Source organism: Pelodiscus sinensis, chromosome 1 (genome assembly GCF_049634645.1).
Source record: "Pelodiscus sinensis isolate JC-2024 chromosome 1, ASM4963464v1, whole genome shotgun sequence".
NCBI lineage: Eukaryota > Metazoa > Chordata > Testudines > Trionychidae > Pelodiscus > Pelodiscus sinensis.
The window spans coordinates 99,728,296-99,753,133 of NC_134711.1; the positions used below are offsets into that span (position 1 = coordinate 99,728,296).

At 40.7% G+C, this 24,838-nt stretch overlaps 1 protein-coding gene across 3 annotated transcripts in view; it reads left to right on the forward strand.

The window, feature by feature from the left end:
- Window positions 1–24,474, forward strand: part of GNPTAB (N-acetylglucosamine-1-phosphate transferase subunits alpha and beta) — a 74,266-nt gene extending 49,792 nt beyond the window's left edge. For all 3 annotated transcript variants that reach the window (XM_075939121.1, XM_075939116.1, XM_075939127.1), the window contains 6 exons: window positions 770–883; window positions 7,251–7,336; window positions 10,571–10,669; window positions 13,556–13,723; window positions 16,679–16,769; window positions 19,008–24,474. In XM_075939121.1, the coding sequence (XP_075795236.1) occupies window positions 770–883; window positions 7,251–7,336; window positions 10,571–10,669; window positions 13,556–13,723; window positions 16,679–16,769; window positions 19,008–19,085 (636 nt within the window). In that variant the 3' untranslated portion in view covers window positions 19,086–24,474. The remainder of the gene's footprint in view (window positions 1–769; window positions 884–7,250; window positions 7,337–10,570; window positions 10,670–13,555; window positions 13,724–16,678; window positions 16,770–19,007) is intronic.
- The last annotated feature ends 364 nt before the right edge of the window (window positions 24,475–24,838 follow it).

Genomic DNA, 24,838 nt, shown 5'->3' on the forward strand with positions numbered 1-24,838 from the left:
TGGTGAGAGAAAGGAAGTAGTATAATACCTGTAGTATATATTTATGCTATGGTAGCACACAAAAGCCTATGTCCACTGTACACAAAAAAAAATACAGTCTCTGAAGGGTGTGAATATTAAAGAGACAGACCCGTTATCTCCACTTTACAGATCAAGAACTGAGGAACAAAGTAGTTAAGTGACTTGCCCCAAAGGTCATGCAGTGACAGAGCTAGCTCTAGCTAAAGCTAGATCGCCTATGTTCCAGGCTAGTGCTTTAACTGGGTCATTTTTCCTCTCTCTTCAATTCTTCCCTCCTTCTTTCCTCCCCATTGTTAAATAACTTAATATGTTGTTTCAAATTTGAACTTTACATTTACATCAAATCATCATAGAGCAATTTTACTGAGATTTAAATGGATAGGACATTTCTTTTGGTCTGGTTGTTGTGACTCTGATTTCTGTGGCACAACAACCAAAGCAAAAGAAATGTCTTATCCATTTAAACCTCAGTAAAATTGCACTATGATTAAATATATAAGCATATGCCTAACCTTTGATAGGTTAGCAGCTCTATAGACTTTAATGGGACTATTAATACTTCATACCTTGCTGAATAGCCAATAGGGATATTTGATTTTATGCAGCAATAAACCACTATGTTTTGTAGCTAATGTTTCAAAGATGCTTTTAAACATTCTGAATTCAGAAGGAATATAGTATAACTGTAGAATGTAGAAGTATGTTAGTGAAAAAATATGTAATGCATTTATTTCTTTTCTTCTGACAGGATTTGACAGGTCTGGAGCAAATGCTGATAAATTGCTCTAAATCGCTTCCTGCCAACATCACTCGGATTAATATCATTCCTCCAACTCAGGAAGCTTATTATGATCCCAATTTGGTAAGAAAATATTTAACTTAAAAGTTGTACTTTTTGTCTCATTCCCTGAGCTTGTGTCAACTGAGTGTTGTTTTCCCTGCACAATTTTAGGAAAGAGAGCTCTGTATTTGGTCTTGAGATGTCGTCCTCGTAATTCTGATGTAACTCTGATTGACTTTTAATGTGGTTAAGGCTTCCAGTGCCTAAATCACTTTTAAAAGTGGGAGGAGTGCTTTACTGATTAGGTATACCCTTGTGCTATAATGGCAAATTGCTCCTAGTGTGATCTCATCTTTGCTGGTATAGTTTATTACATACCCCCTGAGTTAAATGTGGTGTAAAAATTGCAGTTTGCCAGTATAATCTGGACAATACTAGAGGTTTTTTCTGGCACAGCTATATAGGATAATGGCCACACCTCTTCACACCCTTGACTTATAACTATGCTTGCAGAAATTTTGTACATAAGAACATAAGAATGGCCATACTGGGTCAGACCAAAGGTCCATCTAGCTCAGTAGCCTGTCTGCCTACAGTGGCCAGCACCATGTGCCCCGGAGGAGGTGGACCAAAGACAATGATCAAGCAATTTGTCTCATGCCATCCGTCTCCAGCCTCTGACAAACAGAGGCCAGACACACCATTCCTACCCCCTGGCTAATAGCCTTTTATGGACCTAACCTCCGTGAATTTATCTAGCTTCTCTTTAAATTCTGTTATAGTTCTAGCCTTCACAGCCTCCTCTGGCAAGGAGTTCCACAGCTTGACTACGCGCTGTGTGAAGAAGAACTTTCGCTTATTAGTTTTAAACCTGCTACCCATTAATTTCATTTGGTGTCCTCTAGTCCAGTGGTCACCAACCCGTCAATCGCGAGGCATCGACCAGTCGATCGCGAGGTGTTTGGGCAACCCCGCCCCCTATTTTCCCCCCACCCCCGAGAAGCCCCACTACCCACCTTTAGTTTAGTGCCGGCTTCCCGCGGGGTTGATGGAAGTCTTCTCTGAAGCCCGCGTCACTTCCGGGGGTTCCGGAAGTGCGTGGGCTGCTCCCTCTCCCACAGCTCTGTTGCGTGCTGGGGTAGGGGGCGTTGGCCCTAGAGGGGTGAGTTGGGCGCAGGGATTTCCCTGTGCTGTGGGAGCGGGAGTCGGCCCCGGGGTTTGGCCGCGCTGCGGGAGGGAAGGAAGTTGGCCAGGCTGGGCCGTGCCGTGGGAGGGGGGATTGACCCCAGGGTAGGCGCCCGCGGGGGTTGGCCGTGCTGTGCCGCGGGAGGGGGGGTTTGGCCCCAGGGCAGGTGCCCACGGGGGTTGGCCGCGCTGCGGGAGGGGAGGGGCTGGGCTGGGCTGCGCCGCAGAAAGGAGGTTTGGCCCCGCCGCGGGAGGGGTGGAGGTTGTTCCTGGTGCAGACTCCCGCGGGGGTTTGGCTCTGCCGCGGAATGGGGGGGGTTGCCCCCTAGTCAGGCTCCCACAGGGGTTTGGCCCCGCTGCAGAATGGGGGGGTTAGCCCCGGGGCAGGCACGCTTGGGGTTTCCCTGCGCCGCGGGGGGCCTGGAGGAGGCATGTGCTGGCTTCCCATGGGGGGGGAGGGAGAGAGAATCCTGGGAGGAGGCAGATGCAGGTGACTGTGCTGCCACTGGCACCCTGTCCCCCTCCCCAGACTCCACTCCTCTGTCCCCAGCTACAGAACTCTGTCCCCACTCCCCGAACTCTGTCCCCATTCCCCTGTCCCCAGCTACAGAACTCTGTCCCCATTCCCGTCCCCACTCCCCGAACTCTGTCCCCACTCTCCTGTTCCCATTCCCATCCCCACTTCCCGAACTCTGTCCCCACTGGCACCCTGTCCCCTGCTGCAGAACCCTGTCCTCTGCCCTCCCATCACCCCGTTCCCTCTCCCCTACCCCCAGCCGCAGAACTCTGTCCCCACAAAATGTATAATTATAAATGCTTCATTTTAGATTTAAATAGCATGAATAAAAAACAGACCATTAATTTCATAACTATAAACACGTGATTTTAATTTTATATATCACATAATTTAAAAATAAAGTGTTTATCAGTGTGTGTAATAAGGGCTGGGGATAGCAAGTGATGGACAGGAGGAGAATAGAGGGGGCGGGGCTTCAAGAAAGGGGCGGGGCGGTAGAGCTTTGCCTGTTCTGAGATTTAAAAAGTGATGTTCGGTGTAAAAAGGTTGGAGACCACTGCTCTAGTCCTTATATTATGGGAACTAATGAATAACTTTTCTTTATTCACCCACTGCACACCACTCATGATTTTATATACCTCTATCATATCCCCCCTCAGTCTCTTCTTTTCCAAACTGGAAAGTCCCAGTTGCTTTAGCCTCTCCTCATATGGGACCTGTTCCAAACCCCTGATCATTTTAGTTGCCCTTTTCTGAACCCTTTCCAAGGCCAAAACATTTTTTTTTGAGGTGAGGAGACCATATCTGTACACAGTACTCAAGATCTGGGCGTACCATAGTTTTATACAGGGGCAGTAAGATATTCTGGGTCTTATTTCCTATACCTTTCTTAATAATTCCTAACATCCTATTTGCCTTTTTGACCGCCACAGCACAGTGTGTGGAAGTTTTCAGAGAACTAGCCACGATAATTCCAAGATATCTTTCCTGATTTGTCATAGCCAAATTAGCCCCCATCATATTATATGTATAGTTGGGGTGATTTTTCCCAATGTGCATTACTTTACACTTATCCACATTAAACTTCATTTGCCATTTTGTTGCCCAATCACTTGGTTTTGTGAGATCTTTTTGAAGTTCTTCACAGTCTGCTTCTGTCTTGACTATCTTAAACGTATCATCCTCAAACTTTACTAACTCACTGCTTGCCCCTTTCTCTAGATGATTTATGAATAAATTGAATAGGATTGGTCCTAGGACTGACCCTTGGGGGACACCACTAGTTACCCCTCTCCATTCTGAAAATTTACCATTTATTCCTACCCTTTGTTTCCCGTCTTTTAACCAGTTCTCAGTCCATGAAAGGATCTTCCCTCTTTTCCCAAGACAATGTAATTTACACAAGAGCCTTTGGTGAGGGACTTTGTCAAAAGCTTTCTGAAAATCTAAGTATATTATATCTACTGGATTCCCCTTGTCCACATGTTTGTTAACCCTTCAAAGAACTCTAATAGATTAGTAAGACAGGATTTCCCTTTACAGAAACCATGTTGACTTTTGCCCATCAATTTATGTTCTTCTACATGCCTAACAATTTTATTCTTAACTATTGTTTCGACTAATTTGCCCAGTACCGACATTAGACTTACTAGTCTGTAATTGCCGGGATCACCTCTAGGGCCCTTTTTAAATATTGGTGTCACGTTGGCTACCTTCCAGTCAGTAGGTACGGAAGCCGATTTAAGGGATAGATTACAAACCACAGTTAACAGTTCTGCAATTTCCCATTTGAGTTCTTTTAGAACCCTTGGGTGAATGCCATCCGGTCTCAGTGATTTGTTCACATTAAGTTTTTCTATTTGTTCCAAAACCTGCTCTAATGACACTTCAATCTAGGACAGTTCCTCAGATTCATCTCCCACAAAAGACGGTGCAGGTTTGGGAATCTCCCCAACATTCTCAGCTGTGAAGACTGATGCAAAGAAATCATTTAGCTTCTCCGCAATGGCTTTATCGTCCTTGATTGCTCCTTTTGTATCTTGATTGTCTAGGGGACCCACAGGTTTTTTAGCAGGCTTCCTGCTTCTAATGTACTTAAAAAACATTTTGCTATTGTTTTTTGAGTTTTTGGCTAGCTGTTCCTCAATCTTTTTTTGCTTTTCTTATTACAGTTTTACACTTAATTTTACAGTGTTTATGTTCCTTTCTATTTATCTCACTGGGATTGGACTTCAGTTTCTTGAAAGATGCCCTTTTGTCCCTTCCCTGCTTCTTTTACCTGGTGATTAAGCCACGGTGACTCTTTTTTAGGTCTCTTACTATGTTTTTTTAATTTGGGGTATACATTTAAGTTGGGCCTCTATTATGGTGTCTTTAAAAAGTTTCCATGCAACTTGCAGAGATTTGGCTCTTGTCACTGTGCCTTTTAATTTCTGTTTAACTAACCTCCTCATTTTTGTGTAATTCCCCTTTTTGAAATTAAATGCCAGAGTGCTGGACTGCTGAGGTGTTCTTCCCATCACAGGACTGTTAAATGTTATTATATTATGGTCACTATTCCCAAGCGGTAATATAGATATGCCTTTAGGCTATTAAGTCATTTGGTTGCTTTTGAAAAATTTACTTTAGTGCTTTGCTGTATCAGGGCATTTAAGTCTTTTTAGGTTCAAACCAACACTTTGCAGTACATTGTACTCAGAAATGAACTTGGTAAACAGAGCAAATCATAGAGCGTAGGATAATATACTTCCACTGACAAACAGTCCTTTAAAATATATGAACTTGAGTACTAAGGAGACCAGTCTGCCCTAAAGGAGCTAATGATTCTTGGCAGTTGTTTCTTCAGCAAAATTTAGGATAGTGATCAACCGCATCAAAGTGGTCTGATGAATTGGAAATGTATATTTGGGAATGCTGCAGATATTCAACACATTGCAATCCAGATTACCTCACTTCCTTTGTGGTATTCACATCTTTGTAATCATCTGAGCGCAGTTTGAGCCTTTGCATAGTTTTGCAATCCGTAGGTTTGTCAGTGAAGTGAAACTTTGAGAGAAGGTAATAAACTTTACTCGGGATAGAGTTAAAAGTACATAGTTTTATTTTATTATTTTCATCTATTTGGAGTGCTAATAAAATATAATTTGTCTAAGCCAGGGGTAGCCAACCTGTGGCTTGCGAGCCACATGTGGCTCTTCAAAGAAAAAATTGAGGCTCTCACACCCGTGGCTCTTCTCATGGTCCCTTGCTCTGACCTTTTTTTTTCCATGTCTGGGCAGGGCGCTGCTTGGCGCAGCGAGATCTGACCCTGTAGCCAATGGAAGCCTGCTTGGGCCACATGTAGCTCTAAAAGGGGGTGGGTGGGCAGCGCTTTTTTTACTTCTTTCCCTCTGCTCTTTGCGCTGTATCCACCACTGTTTTGGCTCTTCATCTGTAATGGTTTGGCCACCCCGGTCTAAGCACTAATACATAACAACTAACATCATTTTTAAGGACACTTCAAATAGTAACAAAATAGTGTTTGTTTTTAGCACAGAGACAGAATTTATTTTTACTTTTGTGGGCTGCAGGGGCTACATTTCTAGGAATTAATATAGCTTTGTAGAAAACTTCACTTGGGAATAGAGATTTGGTTCCCAGAATTGTTTACATACAGTTCAGACTAGGAATAATAAGGCTAATACTCATCAGCTGTTCTTTAGCACTTGCCTGGCCAATTTTACTAGTTGGCATTGCCTGGCTTGTATCAGGAATGCCAGAATCAGCTGTCCAGCCTGCTTCAACTAGTGAATATTGTTTGGGGGATGGAATCCAGAAGCTAAATAGAAAGTACAATACAAGCCCTTTTATCCAATATGGTGGAAGAATGGGGAAGAAGAGGGGTGTACTGGTAAATTAAAAAAGCCAGTTAACTAAGATGGAGGCGTTTGGAGAGTGGGTCATGGATATGGCAGGGGGAGGGAGCTTGGGTCCAGCAGAAACTTGGGGTGCAGGAAGTGTTTGGAGTGCTGGATTGGGGGCAGATGCTCCCTTCAGGCAACTTCCACAATCAGCTCCCCATCCCTGCTGATCCTGGTGGAAGCATGGTCAGGCAGCTCTGCTGTAAGCAGGCTCAGCATCTGTAGCCTGCGGTTCCTGGCCAGTAGGCTGGGAGCCACAGAATCGGTACTTGGGGAGAGGGGTTAGAGGCAGCTTGCCTCCAGAGCTGCCTAGCCATGCCTCCACCAGCAAGAGCAGGGATGGGGAGCAACTTGTGGGGACCACCAGAGGTGAGTGCCCCTCCTATATGGCACCCCAAATCCCTCCTGCATCACAATCCCTGCCTTAAGCCTCCTTCAGGACCCAAACTCCTTCCAAGATCATACCTTGCAGCCCCTCTCATGCCCCCAGTTCCCGGCTAGCCCTGCACCAACCGCATAGTAAACCGGACTTTCTGTGCAGATCAAAAATGCCAGTTTGTTGAGTGTGCTGATTGGTGAAGTGCTAGATAAAATGACTTTTATTGTATAACAAATACTGATATTAGAATGTATCAACATTCCTTCTTTTTTTACAGCAAACTGGTTGTTTTTCACAATACATACTCTTTATTGCTTTTCATCCTAGGGGGAAAGTTTTGTGCAGTTCTCTGAAGACTGTAGAACTCTGTTCTTTTTATAATGCATTTCTTTCCAGGAGACTTAATAATATTGTTTATAGAGCAGTTATGCAAGGATATTGTTTACCCCAGTTGTATTTTTTTTACAGCCTCCAGTGACGAAAAATCTAGTAAATAATTGTAAGCCTGTGACTGACAGAATTCGTAAAGCATACAAAGACAAAAACAAATATAGGTATGTTATACTACTTTTAATTTTTATACTTGTTTTATAACATTTGTTAGTCATAGCAATAAGATGCAGAGTGAAAATACATAACTGAACATGTTAAAATACATTTAATTCAGTGCTCCTATTAGTGGTATTTAAAAAAGGCAGATTAGTGAAAAAACAAAATTAATAACTACTTATTTTTTCTATTTACTCTTTATTACATTTTATTTATTTTTATACACACACACATATGAAACAGATCAAATTATACATACATTTCTAATAATAACCATTTGCTACTTAACCTTCACTGTACTGGAAACATTTAACTATATGTAATATGAAAGTTTAAAATAACTAATTTATATTTGTATTACACAGTTTACAAACAGAAAAAATTTGTTTATAAAAATACAGTTCGTTTTACATCTTTTTCTGCCTTATCCTTGTTTTATGTACAGAAAAATTGAAGAAAAAATATTATTAGAATAAGAAAAAGAACAGATGCAAACTTCAGAGGAGGGGGAAAGAAGAAAAGTGACAGAAGTGGGCAGAGGGTGGAGATGGCCAGAAGGGGGAGGGTTGCCATGCATTTAATAGTGTCATTCAGATACTTCTGGGAAAGCAGCAGAGAATCTCTGATAACTTTTCTTGGGTTCTTTTCTTGAAGAAGTGAGTTGTGCTCACGATAATATCTGTATATATTTTTGGTTAGTCTCTACGGTGCTACAGGACCATTGTTTAATTTTTTTTAGTTACAGACTAACATGGCTACCCCTGTGAGACTTTGCTTGTGTATTTCTGTTATGGCATAAAGATGTTAAAATGTGGTTAATTGACTAGTCCATGGAATTTCCATCGACTAGTCGATAGGCTCTTACACATTCCTCCTTTGAATGTACAGTAGATTCCCGATTATCCGATCTAAACGGGACTGATAGGTGGTTGGATTAACGAAAATGTCAGATAATACGGATTACCTGAACAGTACAGTAGTTGATTCGGGTGGCCTGGCCCCTTCCTTCCCTGCAGCCCCCAGGCGCGGGCAAGAATGGCCCCACTTGCTGCCCCGTCGCTCCAGGCGCTGCTGCTGCTGCTCCTGCCAGCTCCACTCGGTCCCCATTCCTGCCTGGCCCCTTCCCTTCCTGCAGCTCCCGGGCCCGGGCCTGGAGAATGGCAGGGTTGTCGATCTCAGGGTAAGTGTAGACCTGGCTTAAGAGCTCTAGGTGGACTGCATGCAGCACAGACTGATACTGAGGCAGAGCATAAAAGGATGCAGAAGGATTTTCCTTTCCTTTGCATATGGTAGGTGTTAATCTGGGCTCCCCTCTTAAGCAATCTCATCTCCCCTCCTCCTGGGGAAGAAAGGTGCTGCAGCCCAAGCTGCCTTATGTGTTTCCTGCAAGGAAATAAGTGCATTGAGAATTTAGAATGGGATTCCTCTGTTAGTTTGGAGCAGGGTCATTGTTGTCCTGCCCCCCATGTGTGTTGGGAATCTGTCTGAACTCTTGAGCTGAGGGTTCTGTCAGATCTAATAGCCAGGTAAAATAACTCGCTGCACAACCTATTTAGTCTCTTTAGTGCTCTTTCAGCCAGGATGGACCTCATTTCCCCAATGACACATATGCCAGAAAGTCTGACAATCACCGACTCCTCTCCCAAGATGGGAGAGAAGTTTGTGAGGCCATTGAAACTTGCCTCCCTTTACTTAAGTGGCCACAGAATCTAGTAATGTAGTCAAGCATCAGAGTTATGAACACCAGAGTTATGAACTGATCAATCAACTACACACGCGATTTGAGTCGGAAGTATGCAATTAGGCAGCAGTGCACACGTACACACACTCACACTGTTAAATGTAAACTAGAGAGTTTTTTTTAAAAGATTTGACAATGTAAGGCAGCTGTGTGCTTGTTGCATTTAAAGTACAATGGTTAAAAGCAGCATTTTTCTTCTGCATAATAAAGCTGTATTAAGTCAATATTCAGTAGTAAACTTGTTTTTATGGACATAGTTAAAAGGAGGGAGTTTTCTGGAGGAATTTAAATTAAGAGGTGCAAGTGGTTTGGCCTGACAGAATGAGGAGAATATACCAACCATAGGGGAGCAGCATGAAAAAAGGAATGACATTTTTTGTGGGACAGTTAAATGGGACTTCAAAGGTCCTTTTAGCCTCTAGATTTCTTTTTGAGACTGTATACTTCATTAAGGAGGTGAACAGTTAACAGATTATCCTGTAAGCATCACCCTTAACAGATTATGCTTATTGGGTAACTGTTAACCATTACCTGGGAGCAGCCTCCTGCCTACAGCTCACTGCGAGTGGAGGGCTGCTCCAGTTCTATGGGGCTACTGGCTCCCAGTCCACATGGGCTGGGAATTGGCAGTCTTGCACTGGGGTAGTAGAGTGGCAGAAGTGGGGAGGGGAGGCCTGCCAACTCCCATTGTGGGATCGGTAGCAGCTGGGCTAGAGCAGCCCTTGCCTGTGGCATGGGGGCCATTCCAGCGTGGGTGGGGGGAACTGCACCACCCCAGCCTGTTAGAATGGCCTCTTCCTGCTCAACTCCATTTAATCAGTTAACTGGTTAAACGTAATATTTAGCCACTTAACTAATTAAATGGGATTTTACATCACTACACTTCATACATTGACAGCTTTATCAATATTTGTAATGTATTGCATTTAATTGTAAGGCCCACATCCTGCAAAGACTTGTGCACCTTTACACACACAGTAGTTTCATTTGAAGGCAGAACTAATCTCAGTTTGTCAAGTTAAGCAGAAGTGTGAGCCTTTGCAGGAATTGATCATAAGATTATAGTTTTACATAGTCCTCTATAATTACAATATTTTGTTTTTTTTCCTTTGGACTTTTAGTGTGAGGAGTGAAGAGGAGGGAGGGAGGGATGAAGAGAGATTACAGGAAATCTAATATTCTTCCTGAGACCTGTAGTTAACTAATGTGTGTGTGAGAATTCAGGTCTTAATTTTCCAACAGTTAAGTAACTAATTTTTAAAAAATGTACAGAAAAGAGATTCTGTGGAAGAGCACCAGCTGTAGAGAGTTACCTTCCTTGAGTAAATATATTCAGACAGATATGAATAAAATTTTAAACTATTGTTGGTCGGGGAGGAAAGGGATAATCAAATACAGGGCAGTGCAGCAATAAGACATTTAATCTGTAGAATGTCATGTTTGTTCTGCTTGATTCATGCTATTATGCTAATCTAAAAATTATTTTAATATTACTAAGATTTGAAATCATGGGAGAAGAAGAAATTGCTTTCAAAATGATCCGCACCAACGTTTCGCATGTAGTTGGTCAGCTAGATGACATAAGGAAAAATCCCAGGTATATGTTGTTTTCCAATTGCTTTATTTTCCTTGAGACAGCATCAAGCACCTTTGTTTTATAGTATACTCTTAATAATATTTATTAGATGTAAGGCAATTGTAACTAAAACATATTTTCTAAACCTCAGGTTGCAGTATTAATCATAAATAAAAAATATTCTGTCACTAGTACTGCAACTTATTTTCATTCCATGCTTTTTCTGCCACGTAATTTTCATTTTTGTAATAAACGACAGCTATTTAATATTCTGGAAAATGTGATGAAAATTGTGAAGAACTTTTATGTAGAATAACTTGAAATCTTGTTATCTGACTTTTTCATTCACTACTGCTAATGTTTTCTTATTTATAAAACCATTGGAAATGTGCAGAAAGGAGTTGAATCTTGAATAGGATTCTACAGATCATAAACATATCACGTCACAGACTTTAAAGAATAAGGCCACTTGTTAATCAATTTTGCACATATATTTTTAAATATTATTAAACATTTGAAGACACTAAATATTACAGATTGTACTTGTCTAAAATTTTTGAAAGAACCTCTGTTACAAAATTAGTGTGGTGATTTACTTTGAATATAATGTCAAATGTTTTGCCCTACCTACTCACCCCCTCAGCATATGTGTACACAGCCTGTGGCAGTGAGTCTCAGAACCCTGTTTGACAGACTCGGGCTTGTGCTGTGGTACTACAAATGTAGCTGTGTAGATGCTGAAGCTCAGACTGGAGCTTAGACACTGAAGCCTAGAAGGGAAGATAGGCTTCAGAGTCCAAACTCTAGCCCGAGCTGCAACACTTGCTTAGCTAATTCTAACGCTGTAGCATGAGCCTTGTGAGCCCATGCTTTGATACTCCTTGTTGTGGGTTGCCATTCACTTGTAGATGTACCTTCAATTATAATGAACTCTGTAAAGAGTGGTAAGAAAATAGTAATGTTAATGCTTAACTGTTGCTATTACACTTTTGGAGTAACTTGTAGGCAGCATTATGTGTTAGAGCAGGAGATGCAGAGTCGAAAGAATTGTGGGAGCTTGGGCAGATCACTTAATTTCTCCATGTCCCGCTTTCCTCATGTGTAAAATGTGATAATACTTACCGAACTTTGTAAATCAGGGGCGGAGAACCTAAGACCCAAGGGTCAGGTGCACTCGAGCCCTCCTGTTGCCTGCCCACAGCCCCTGGCCCCTGATTGATTTTTCTGTGGGTCATCCACCCTGACTCAAAAACGATTCCCCATCCTTGTTGTAGAGCCTCATTCAGTGCTTTACACTTAATCATGAGTATTATTTGCTCATTTACTAATCCATGTAAGTGGTTTTTACAAAGTGTTCCAAGCAAAAGCTTCATATAGGTATCATTTTGAATACCAAGAACTTTTAAACCAGTAGGTTCACAACCTGAAAGAACTGAACTAGTCCTTCCATCTTGTGCAGCAGATGTATAAAATGTCTTTGTTTTCTGTCTGATAGTCTCAGACAAAACCTTGATAACAGAGGTACTTTCTATTCTTGTTGGATATTAAATATCCATTTGATTTGCCTCATTCTACTTTGACAAAATATTGTTTGTGCGCTTTTGTATAGCGCACAGTATTTGGTTGCCACACAGATTTGAAGGTAATGGGCAGAGTATAAAGATCTAGGCAGACAGTGTCCTTCACCTCAGAGAGAGTAGCGTGTTGATAGTGAAGCTTTACGTAGGTAGCTGGTGAGCCATTTTGAGATCTCTTTGAAGGCCAGGTGCTAAATACATGAAAAATACTATTTTCTCTTCCCTTTGAAAGGACATTTTATACTATACAGCAGCTGACTGAGCCCATTTCTTCGCAAAGGTTAGCAGTTACAAGGCATATGTAACCAGATATGTTTTATTTCTCTGGGGAAAAAGTAAGACTCTTTTGTCTTGCAGTATAAATAGGGCACGAAATCTTGCCCATATGTAGGAAAGGGCATTTTGCCACCAAACACCACCTCGGAGTGGCAAAGTTATACAACTCTCAGGCATACTATATGCTTCTTCAGCTACAGCAAATTTCACTACCTAGATCTCAATGCCTTTGTATTTGGACTCTATTCAAGTGTCTTTTGTCTGTATTCCAGTTAATTGGTGATTTTTCCTATAAATCCTAGAGATAAGGTGGGTCAGGTAATATCTTTTATTGGACCAACTTCTGTTGATGAGAGAGATGAACTTTTAAGTTACATAGTTTACTAGTAAAAGTTTGGCGGGGGGAGGAGGAGGGTGGTGTTCTGGATACCAGACCTGTAAGCTCAGCCTGGATCTGCAAGTTGAGTTATGTTCTGTCTGGCTTGTATGTCATCACCAATAAAGATTATTCAGGTCAGCCCTCAGTAATACTGTTAACTTTGTACTGCTTCACATGGGAGCCTCTGAAAAAAGCAATATAAATGGTTAAACTATTAGTATTGTACTACAGCACCTAATAAATTGCAACTCAATGTATCATTTATGATAATCAGAGAATAACATGTATTATTAGTTACTCATGAAATGTCTTGCTAATGTTGTAATTTGTACCTTCATTGTGATGTTTATAATCACAGAGGGCAATGAGATGGCTCGTAAACATCTGCCTTTAATTGCATTAGAGGGCAGAAGTGCACATACACACGTGGTACAGGACAGATGCAAATATAATATGTTGTTAGGTACAAGAGATATATGAATTCCTTGCCATCCTGTGTGCTTAGAGGATAAGGATGGCCTTGACTTCTAACAGCCAAAAGATTAATCTGATCATGAAAAAATGAGTTCTGTTACTGTATTCCAATATATCTATATCCACCAAAAATACAGTTTGCAAATAGGATACTTCGTTTAGTATGATAACAAAGCTAACACTGACTCTTAATTTTTCCAGAAAATTTGTCTGCCTAAATGACAACATTGATCACAGTCATAAGGATGCTCAGACAGTGAAGGCAGTACTTAGGGACTTTTATGAATCAATGTTTCCCATAGCATCTCAATTTGAGCTGCCAAGAGAATATCGGAATCGCTTCCTTCATATGCAAGAGCTTCAGGAATGGTAAATTTTACAGATTCTCTTCCACATTCTGCATGCACTATTGTACTGCATCAGCATCTAACTCAATGTATCAATACTGGTGCTGTTTCTCCCAGTCATTGGTAGGCAACCAGAGTTTTTTGGGGGGGCCTGCGATAAGTTTTTGTTTACTGTTGCTCGCACACAGGGTTACCAGATTTCACTGGTTTCTGTTCACATAATTTTTCTCCTACTGATAATACTAAACTGACATGCACATAAAGCAAGGACACATGAAATGAGATGTGTTCTGATTGCACACAGCATTTCAGTGTGAGAGCCATGCGTGCCTTCTGCATCCAATCAAAGTGCGGCTGCATTTCAGCCAGCTCACCTTGCAAACTTAGGTGTGCAAGTGCACTTAACAAAACTACCGTATCCTGGGAGACCATCTTGGTTATTACAACCTAGTGGCCCACTTAAATGAAGGAGGACCGCTCATGAAGCCCACTCACTAGCCTGGGTTGCCCATCACTGCTCCAGATGTTGTTTAGTATTATTTCCTTTTGGGACTATTTGTTGCACTAGTATTAGATGTTAAAACATGTGTAACTGCTGACAAACTCAGCTACTGGCTCCCACTTGCCTCCCTATGCTGCAGCCTCTGATTGCAGGGTGGCAGGTGGTTCCCTGGGAGATGGTGCACTGCTGCTACCCCTGCACTGCTGCCTCTGCTACAGAAGCAGCAGCGCAGAATGGCAGCCGTTTCCTCTGGAGCACGGCAGAAGCCTGCATGTAACCATGAACGTTATTTGATAAGAACAGGCTTATCAATTAACTGTTTTCACAGTTATACATTCACATCCCTAACTAGTATTACAACTTCTCATTAAGTGTCTTTTTAACTTTCAGATAACAATCAGATAACATAAGCTAAACTCAAACTTTAATCAACAGAAGAGATAATACAAATAAATTACCATCTTGATCTAAAGTTTAGTTTCAGATTAGACTTGGAAATTATCAAATATCTGCTGAAGATAAAATCATTGTTGCCAATTCTCATGACATTTTTTTCATGAATGACAAGATTTTGGCAGAGACTGGAGCCTGGTCTCATGATGATGTAAGAAGCTCTGTCCCTCTGGCAGATTTGAGCCCTGCCTTGTGGAGGACTTCCTGATTGATTGCGGCCCAATTTATCCACCTCCTTGGACAGACCAGCCAGTTAGAGCTGTTGCAGGAAGAGCTCACTGTCTTCCTGTCAGCAGCCTGAAGCCATTTTCACAGAAGAAGAAGGGGAAAAGAAGGAGAGAAGCAATAAGGCATAGATTATTAGATTCCAAGGACAGAAGGGATCATTATGATCATCTAGTCCAGGGGTCAGCACTCTTTCCAAAGTGACATACCAAGATTTAACCCTCCTGGCCTGGGCCATGCCGCTCTCCCGGGAGGAAGAGAGGGGCTCTCTCCACTGTGCGTCCCGCTTGGTCTCCTGCACTGGGCTCCACTCTGGCTTTTCTTGTGGGGAGGGGAGGAGCAGTGCGGGCACGCTTCCCCGGAAGCTGGATGCGGTGCGGAGCCATGGGGCTTCCCCAGCAAAGGAAGCCAGCGCTGGCTCCAGTCATGTTGGGGAGGAGGTGGCAATGCTGGATGATCGGCATGGGTTGGAGTCAGAGTGGCTCGGCGGGGAAGAGGAAAGGGGGGGGCTTCAGGGAAATGGGCAAGGCGGGGGTGGGTGGGTGACCCCAGGGTGTCCAACTCTACTGGGGGCAGGGTCCCATAGGGATCTGGTCCATGGTGCCCTTGCCTTCCTGCTAATCACCCAGGGGCCAATGCAGCTTTGGGGTAGGGGGACACCCTCCTGTGTTTTCCTCCTCCCTCAGCTGCCCTTGCCACTGCCCAGCCTCGAAGCCACAGCCCAGGCAGCACTCATCCTCTGGCAGGGGCCTGGCGGTGGCGGAGCTGTCAGTTGGGTGTGACTTCAGCGCTGTCTTTAGTCCGCCTGCTGGGGGCACCGCGAGGCAGAAAGGGAGGCAAGCAGAGTGGGGAGAACTGAGGCTGCACGGCTGGGGCTGTGCAACAGGGCGGAGAGCAGTGGGCTGGAGGAGATGGGGACAGGACTGTGAGGTGAAAGCAGCGGAGGGGCTGGAAGAAGCAGGAAAACAGTACTGCAGAGCAAGCCGCCCTCCTCCTCATGGCTGCCTCGCCCCAGCCCAGCTTCAGCCTGCTCCCAGCAGCCAGCTCAGGGATGCCCCACTCCCCCTGTGGCCTAGCTGTCCCTGAAACAGCCCCACTCCGCCATTTAGGCCAGCTGCCCCGGGAGCACCCCCAGCCCCTGGAGCAGCCCCTCTCCTCTATAAGGGCTGGCCACCTACATATCCGCCCCAGCCCTTGAAGCAGCCACCTGTTGTTCTGCCCTGTAGCCCTGGTTGCTGGAGGAGCAGTTGCTATAGCTACGTGGCCCAAGCCCTGCCAGCTCTTAATACATTTAAAAGGTTGGTGCACAGCACTGGGGACCCAGCGCGAGCTGGGAGAGCTGATTCCAGGCTCATACCAGGTCCCTCCCCCCCATGCTTCTGTTTCCCAAGGGGCCTTCCAACCTTCTGCTCTTCCCTAGTTTCTTTCTGCAGGCCTCACATGTGCCCCTTTTGAACATTCGGATTACCATGGTTAGGGCATGTTGAAATGCTGTTAGAAATCCATTTTTAGCTATGATTGCATTTAAGCCATGTTACATTTGAAGTGATAGACTGTGGACAGATCCCAAGATCTGTTCCAGCATGCTACTGAAGTAGTTCACTGGAAACAAAGAAGAGTTATGATAAAAATATTAATTACAAATAATAATTTTGCTTTTTTAAACCAAGTTATATAGTGGTAAATTGTTACACAATAGAGCATATTTTTACTTCATGGAATATTAGGAACACAACAATATGTCAGTGCAAAGGTACAAACATTTATATATAAAACTCTGTTTCCATCTTTGTACAGGAGAGCATACAGAGACAAGCTAAAATTTTGGACCCATTGTGTGTTAGTGACATTGATTGTGTTTACGGTCATCTCCTTTTTTGCTGAACAGGTAACAATTATAATTTCACCCAAATATACAACTTTAGTAGTATACAGTGCCATCTCTATAAAATGAATTAAATATGTTTCGGGGTTTTGAGCAATAGCTGAAGTATTGTTTTGTGGCATACAAAATATAGATAGTAAAGAAATTTGGAACAATAAAGGAAGGAAGGAAGTTTACACAAGTGATTTGTGATTATTATAGGGATCCTCATTTTTCAGGTGACTTACTTGTGATTCCTTAAGAGATTTTGACTTTTTGAAGGGTGAGTTCTGAACACCTTTTGAAAATCAGGACCATATAAGGTGCGTCTGTCCTCAAAATCACCAATCACCTTTGAAAATCTTGGCCTTTAAATAGTTCTATCAATCAAAAGCAAAGATAATATTAGAAAAATGTGAATAAATACTGATCAGCTGGTCCAGATAGTATCCAAGTTAGGTCAGAAAGCATCTGATCCAAAACCCACTGAAGACATCATTAGAAAAATCCTGTTGACTTCAGTGGATTTTGGACTAGGCCTCAAAAGAAAGTTTCTAGTTATGCAGACTCTTAGACAAGGGAATTATTTTATGCATTGAAGTCAAAAGTAGTGGAGCTAATCACATATTTTATATTTTGGGGCTTCTGTGCTTGCTCCACTCATCTGAAGAAGTGGGTTGTAACAACAAAAGCTCATGGTACTATATATATATTTTGTTAGTCTGTAAGGCTATGTCTAGACTACGCTCTATTTTCGAAAGAGGATATGCAAATTCCGTGGGATTTGCATAGCTTCTTTCGATCTTACTTTCGAAAGCAGACCTTTCAAAAGTGAAAGTAGTCTGGATGCGGGGGTTTTTGGGGAAGAAAACCTTTTTTTGAAAAAACTGCCCTTCCTTTAAAAATGAGGTTTATGCATTTTTTTCAAAAAAGGGTTCCCCCCCCCAAAAAAAACCACATCTCCTCCCCTCCCCCCCCAAAAAAACCACGTCCAGACTACTTTCACTTTCGAAAGCTCTGCGGAATTTGCATATCCCCTTTTGAAAATAGAACATGGTTTAGACATACCCTAAGGTGCTACAGGACCACTTGTTTACTTTTTTTTAAGTTACAGACTACCACGGCTACCCCTTTGAGACTTTTACACACATTTTTTGTGAGAGATCAGAGCCTTAGATAACAAATTTATCATGTCATTGCAAATTGTTTGCTTGTTATGTCTCCTATTGATAAACCTTATTTTTATGGTAGTTTTCATATCTGATGGGGAAAAAATCATTTTTGTCTGTTGCCCTGTGTATCTGTTCTATGTTGCTTTGTTAATCTTGTTCACTCTTTCCATGATCTGATTAGGATAATGTGATTTTTTTTTTTAAAGCTTACCCATTATATTTTTATTTAGTCCTATAAAAAAATTCACACAGCTCTTAGGTGTGCAGCCACTCCCCAACGCTTCCAATTTGTAGGTTTTTAAATACTGGAAACGTCTGCTGTTTAAAACCATGGAAGGTATAATAAATTGATTTAGTGCAAGGAATAAAGCTTGAAATTTTATATTTAAGAACAGACACCTTTGTGAGAATCCTCTTGAATTGTGTCCAGTTATTTTATTAAGCTAGTCAAAATATTCACTTTCAGATTTAGTATATTTATCAGAGTTCTTCATCATCATCATCATCATCATCATCATCATCAACAACAACCATGGGCTCAACGCCCGTTGGTATCTGATACCTCCCTCACTATTTCCTTCCATCTTTCCCTGTCCAGTGCGGAGTGGCTTAGTTTCTGTAGACTAGCTCCGCACCAATCTACTATATCATCTACCCATTATCTGTGGGGTCTGCCTCTCTCCTATTTGGACCATCCAATATGCCGAATACCAGGGTCTTAACTTTTTGCTCATTCATTCTGCATATATGCCCAAATAGCTCTAACTTCAGTTGTATAACCTTCTGCAGTAGGTTCTCTTTCGGCTATATCTTCCTTTATAATCAGGGTTGGGGAATATTTATTCATATTGTCTGGGTCAATAACACTGGAACATTTATGAATCTAATAGACACACATAAGTCTAATGGAAGGAAGTTTGAATAATTGCTCCCTTCCTCTTGTGTAGTGAAAAAATGGGAGGGGATAGTCTTTTATACTTAATTGCTATGAAATGATCATGTTTTATGGGATTTGCGGGGAAAAAGTTTGATGACCCATTCCCCTTTTGATATGTGTGAAAACTAAATATTATTTTTTTTAATCTTTTAGCTAATTGCACTTAAACGAAAGATTTTTCCAAGGAGGAGGATCCAAAAGGAAGTCAATCATGAAAGAATCAAAGTGTAGAAGATCTTTGTTTGGAAATCAGTCTACCTCAAGATGTAATAAGCATTTAAAATTGTTATTGGAGAGGTGTCTTTATGATGTAACATTTAGCTAGTTTGAAATGAAGAGAAGAAGTCAAAAATCCATAAATTAGAACCTTCATAGCGCTGTATATGACACCCAAACTCCTGAAAATATGGGGAGGAAGAGAGCATGTGTGTCGACCGTTCTAAACTGGTTTTACTTTAGAAGAATTAGCTCGCGGGTATGTTATCCTTTTTATAAAAAGGGTTACTGAAACAAACCTAGCTGCATTTATAGCAGTGGATGTTGCCAACTAAATTGAAAGTTAAACTGTTCAGGATTAACTAGAAAGATGTCTTTGACCTTGCATTCCAGAGCATCTTGCAGATTGCTGAATTCATCAGTACATTTGTGTTGATGTTGCTTTTTTCCAGTCTTAGAAGAAAAAGAGGAAAATTGCTTACTTTCCCAATCAGATATTGTCTACATTTAATGACTATTACATTGTTTGTATGTAGCAAAATACAACCTCAAATTGGTGTTATTTAAATGAAGAATTTGGATTATATATCCTACTCTGATACAAACAAGAATCAAACTACTGTTATTTTAAATATTTTATTTCTCACCCAGTTCATTAAATTGTCAGGAGTACTCTGGTATTGTTTGAAGGCCTAATTACACAGAGAGAACTGCAGTCAAGTAAGTGATTAGGATGTTAATTTTACAAGCATTGTAAATATATGAGCAAAAGTGCCTCAACATATGAATAAGTAATATATTGTTTTAATGTAGCAGTGTATTAGAGCAATGTTTCATTTGTGAATTTAGTAATTATATTTTCATGTGAAGCATTACTGTTTTTAAATTTGGACAAGCTTGAGTAATCCTGTCATACGTTGTTAAGACAGATATCAAGATAGCACAGTTTTAAAAGGAAGAGGATACTGTTACTCTTTTCATGAAAATATTTTTGACAGAATATTTGCAATCATAGTTACTAACAGTAGTCTTCTGAAATCTCTATTTTGTAATTGGAACATGAGGTATACAATACATTGTGTGCTGTAAGATACTAACCTTGCTATAAACATAACTAAAGTCTTGTGATAATTAACAGTGAAGTTAATTGGCTTATTCTGTTTTTGCTCTAGCGGAAAAGAAAATACATCCAGTTTTGTAAATTATTCATACCTATTATTCCTGTAGATTTTGCTTGCCATTAGAAATATTCAGTAGTAACTATAATTTGTTGTCACATCATTCAGTGCATTTAGCGGATTGTTAAACCAAATGAGATCTAATATTAAGCATTTTAAAATGCAAGCATTTTTCTTTTTAGAGTTCATACCAGAAAACCTCTGAGATACTTAATATGATGTGGACATATTAAAGTTATATAAACACATAGCATATAAAATAAGCAGTTCATCTCCGCCCTACTTTCAGTTGTCAGTCTTCTATTTTGGAAGAAATGTCAACAAATGAAATCACAGGAAAGCCAGAATAAAATAGTTATATTTTAAAAAGGCATAAACTATCACGTAAATTAGGTTAAAAAATTGATCTACCTTAAAATTGGTTTAGTATACTACATTCTGTTTTTTAAAGTGCTTGAGTGCAAGAAATGATTAGGGGTGGGGGGAACCCTAAAGTCCAGTTTTTCAAAACTTTTAGCTAAGTTACATGTGCAAATCATGTATTTCCATATACAGATGTCATGTCAGTGCACAAGTGCCCATTCTTTTGTGCAGTTTAAGCAGACAGTTTTAAAAACTGGGTTTATATTATCCTTTTCTTTTCAGCAGTAGCCAGCCAGCAGATAGAGCATAAATTAACTAACAACATTTATTTCATGTTCTGTGTCAGTATCTGTGATAGTGATACCAAAATGAATAAAGCATGCAGAGCTGAAAAAGCTTTGTGTAGGAGGAAAATAATACCCCAATATTTGGGAAATTAGAAAGGACAAAACTGTTGAAATAAAATATTTCCAGTCTTCTGTGAGGTAAAGAGCAGAGAAATCAAATTATAAAGCGGTTGACAGTATGTTTTATCTTTTGGATCTTTCAGAATTTTTATGTAACTATAATACAGTTCAATAAAGTAATTGGGAGAGGTAAAAACTTCATTAAGATTGTGTTCTGATGATGAAACATACAGATTCACTATATGGTTTCAAAGACATACAATCTTAACTTTTTCTTTATGGAATTTTCTGAATATTAGGATTGTTCTGAGTCATGATGATTACTACTTCAGAAATCAGGAAATCAGAAATCTGCTAACACTTTAATGTCCAACAGCAGTCAACAGCTTACTCATATCATTTTTTCCTCAAAGGTCATATCTTTTCAATCTTATTTAAAAACATTTAATTTTGAAGTGACCTGCTATTCAAATCAAAAGAAATTAGGATCTGAAACAATATTAAAGTCCAGAGAAAAAGGACTTTCAAAACTTTGCTACATTTAATGCTTTGGATCAACTTAATTCAGGGGTGGGAAATAATTTTAGCAAGGGGGCCACTTCAGAAATTTTTGAAGTGGCCCTGGACTGCAGAAGGGGCAGGGGCCAGGACACTTCTGTGCTTTTCTGCCCACAGACCCTGATTGGCCTGGTGGTGGAGGAGCAGCATGTGAAGTCTTTGTCCCCTTCCCATCGTCCCCAGAGAGAACTGCCAGCTGTTCTATTGGTGGTTCCCTCTAGGCACCTGTGCCCCTGGTGGCAGGAGATTTCACATGCTCCTCCCACCCTCAGGCCAATCAAGGCCTGGGTTTGGGAAAAGCATGGAAAGTCTCTCACTCCCTGCCCCTGCCCTGCAAGGGGTACACAGTGCTTAGTCAACCCTGGCAATTAACTCTAAGCACCATGTGCCACTGGCGGGGGAGGAGACTTTGCATGCTTCCCTATCCCCAGGCCCTGATTGTCCTGGAGATGGGGGAGTGGCAGGGCATCCGCAAACAGGGAAAAAACAGTTTGGCAGGCCAGATCTGGCTCTCAGAGGCCCTTTTGCCCACCCCGGTCTTAATTGCATCACTTTGGTCATAAAATTAGTGAATATCACCTATTGAAGACTACTTTAACTAAAAAGATTGTCTCTAGCATTTGATCCATAAGACGTAAAATGCATATCATAACCTTCTAGCTCAGGCACGTTTTGGCTATTGTGCATAACTTTGTCAGCAAAGTGTAACTTAAGGCAAAATATAAATCTTCAGATGAGAGATGTCAATTTGATCATGAACATTAATGTAACATTTGCTAGTATAAAGCTAAAGATTGGCTGCACAATAGTAAGTCCTGAGTCCAGCAAAGAGCTTTGTGTGGGTGGACCCTTACCTCATATGAGATGAGCCTTTTCTCTAAGTTATAAACTAACACAGCTATCCCTCTGAGATTTTTGCTGAACTAGGATAGATACCATTTCAGTATACTGAGACAGATTGTGCTTGAGTGCCTTTGGAATAGAGAAGGTAAAATATTAGTAAAATTGAACAATTATTTATAAATAACATTTTTAAAACATTGTTTACATTGAAATCCTTTTGATCATGTCAGCATTTTTCCTTATTCACCATTAGCTAAGTATTAATACATTTAACAAGTTATTACCTAGAGTACATCTACACTGCACTGCTATTTTGGGATACCAAAGATATCCCGAAATAGCTATCCCAAATCTACAGCAGCTGCCCGTTATTTTGAAATATTTTTTGAAATAACAAGCACACTATTTCACCATCCCTGTAAGCCTTGTTGAGCGAGGGATAAGGGATGGCTCAAAATAGTGCATTATTTTGAAATTTGGCTCTGTGTAGATGCACCAAATTTCAAAATAAGCCCATTTAAAATAGTTTCGAAATAAGATACGCAATTTGCACTTATTTGAAGTTTAAGGTGGTAGGTAAACGCACTCCTAGTATCTCAAGGGGCCTTTTTAGGATCTATTTGAAAGCCTATTGTGTTACTTGGAAGACTTTGAATCCATTGAGTGAGCTTTGGATCAGGCACTAAGGCTCTGCTTCAGCAAGGTATTTGAGTTCACGAATGATCACATTGAAGTCAATGAGACTGTTCTATTAGGCAGGTGCTTAAATAGCTTCCTAAATTAGGTCCTGTGTGTTTCAGTTAGAAACCACATTTAAGGAAGTAAGATGTTATATAGATAAAGTATTAAATAAGGAAGAAATATTAAATAGGGTCAGGCAGATTTTCAAATACTGTATCTTGGTAAAACCACTGTTAAATTCATTATTCTGGTTTTGAATTAGTTAGGAAAAAATATCTTTAAAGTGGTATTTCTTTATTTTACAAAGTGCTCATTAAAAAATGTGGTGTTTGCAGAGAATGCCACTGACGCTTAAGCTCTAGAACAGTGTTTCTTAAACCTTTTAATACCGAGGAACACCAAACAATAAATTTTTTTTATGGGGAACACCCAGGATTTTTTGTAGAGATGGGGGGGGGAAGGTCAGGGGGAGAAAGGGGCCAGGGGGCAAGTTATTGAGGGGGGAAAAAAAGGATCAGGGAAAGTTATTGAGCAAAAACAAAACAAAAAAGGTTGCCTGCCCCTTTAAGGGTGGCCATTTTGAATTCTTTTGTTCTCCATGGCACACCTGCGACTGCCTCAGAACAGTTTAAGAAACACTGTTCTGGAAACAAGATAATAGAGCTCATTTTCTTCTTTCTTTTATTGGTTTTTAAATACTTGGTCTCTCTTTTAGAATTGTTAACTTGAAGATCCTCTCAGGCTTTCTAAAATATAATGTCCTTATTAGCTTTAACACCTAATAGAACTCTAAAAACAACTAAATTTGTGAAAGAGCATTCCTTTGTTTGATGTCACTTGTAAAAAGAGTGGCACTGGAACCAAGGAAATTCTCATGACTTTTTTAAATTGCAGAGCTTGTTAGAAGATGTGAATCTGTCTTGAAGAATGCATGGATTGCTGAAAGGGCTCAATTTTCAGGCTTTTTTACACTGGGGAAATTGATGGGCATAGCTATAATAGCACAGAATACTCTGCAGAAGCTATTCCAAAATAAAGCCCAATGAAAACAAGGCCTTAATCTTCCAAAGAATATGTACCTGTAAAGGGGGAGAGGGAATGTGAGCAGCATTTTTGGACTTAGAAATTTGTGCTATGCAGTGTCCTCCATAAATGTTTGTTTTTGAAAGTTCCCTTTAAAAAAATTGTCCTCCTTCTTGTTAGTTTTACTGTGATTTCCACTTTCTCAGTGCTCTGAATACCTAAAATCCTATTTTTGCTCACGGTTGGTCTTTAATTATATCACATGCTTATTTTTATTAATTTCTAAATCCTGCTAATACAAAATAAATTATACATTGGTGCATTGTATAATAAAATATTTCTGGACATTGAGTAATTTGTCCTTTTGTTCTCTCTTTGCTTGGTATGTCTTTTCTGGACATTAAAGGAAAGGACTCTCTTTTCTATTAATGTACATTTACCATATACATTTTATTTTCCACTTCTGAAATACAGCTGCCTCTTAGATTGGTGGTGGCAAATGTCCATTGCTTGTTTGTCCAGCACAATGTACAACACTGGCAGAAGGCTAGAATTGGCCAGACACTTCTGTGAAAAATGCCTTTAGATATTTCATATCCATGTAAAGCTGAAACACACTGTGGAAGATAATGAAGGGGAAGCAGGTCCCTGTGTATAAACTGTACATGAATGCATGAAAGGGTGGGTGAATACTGTATGGGTGGAGAAGGAGATG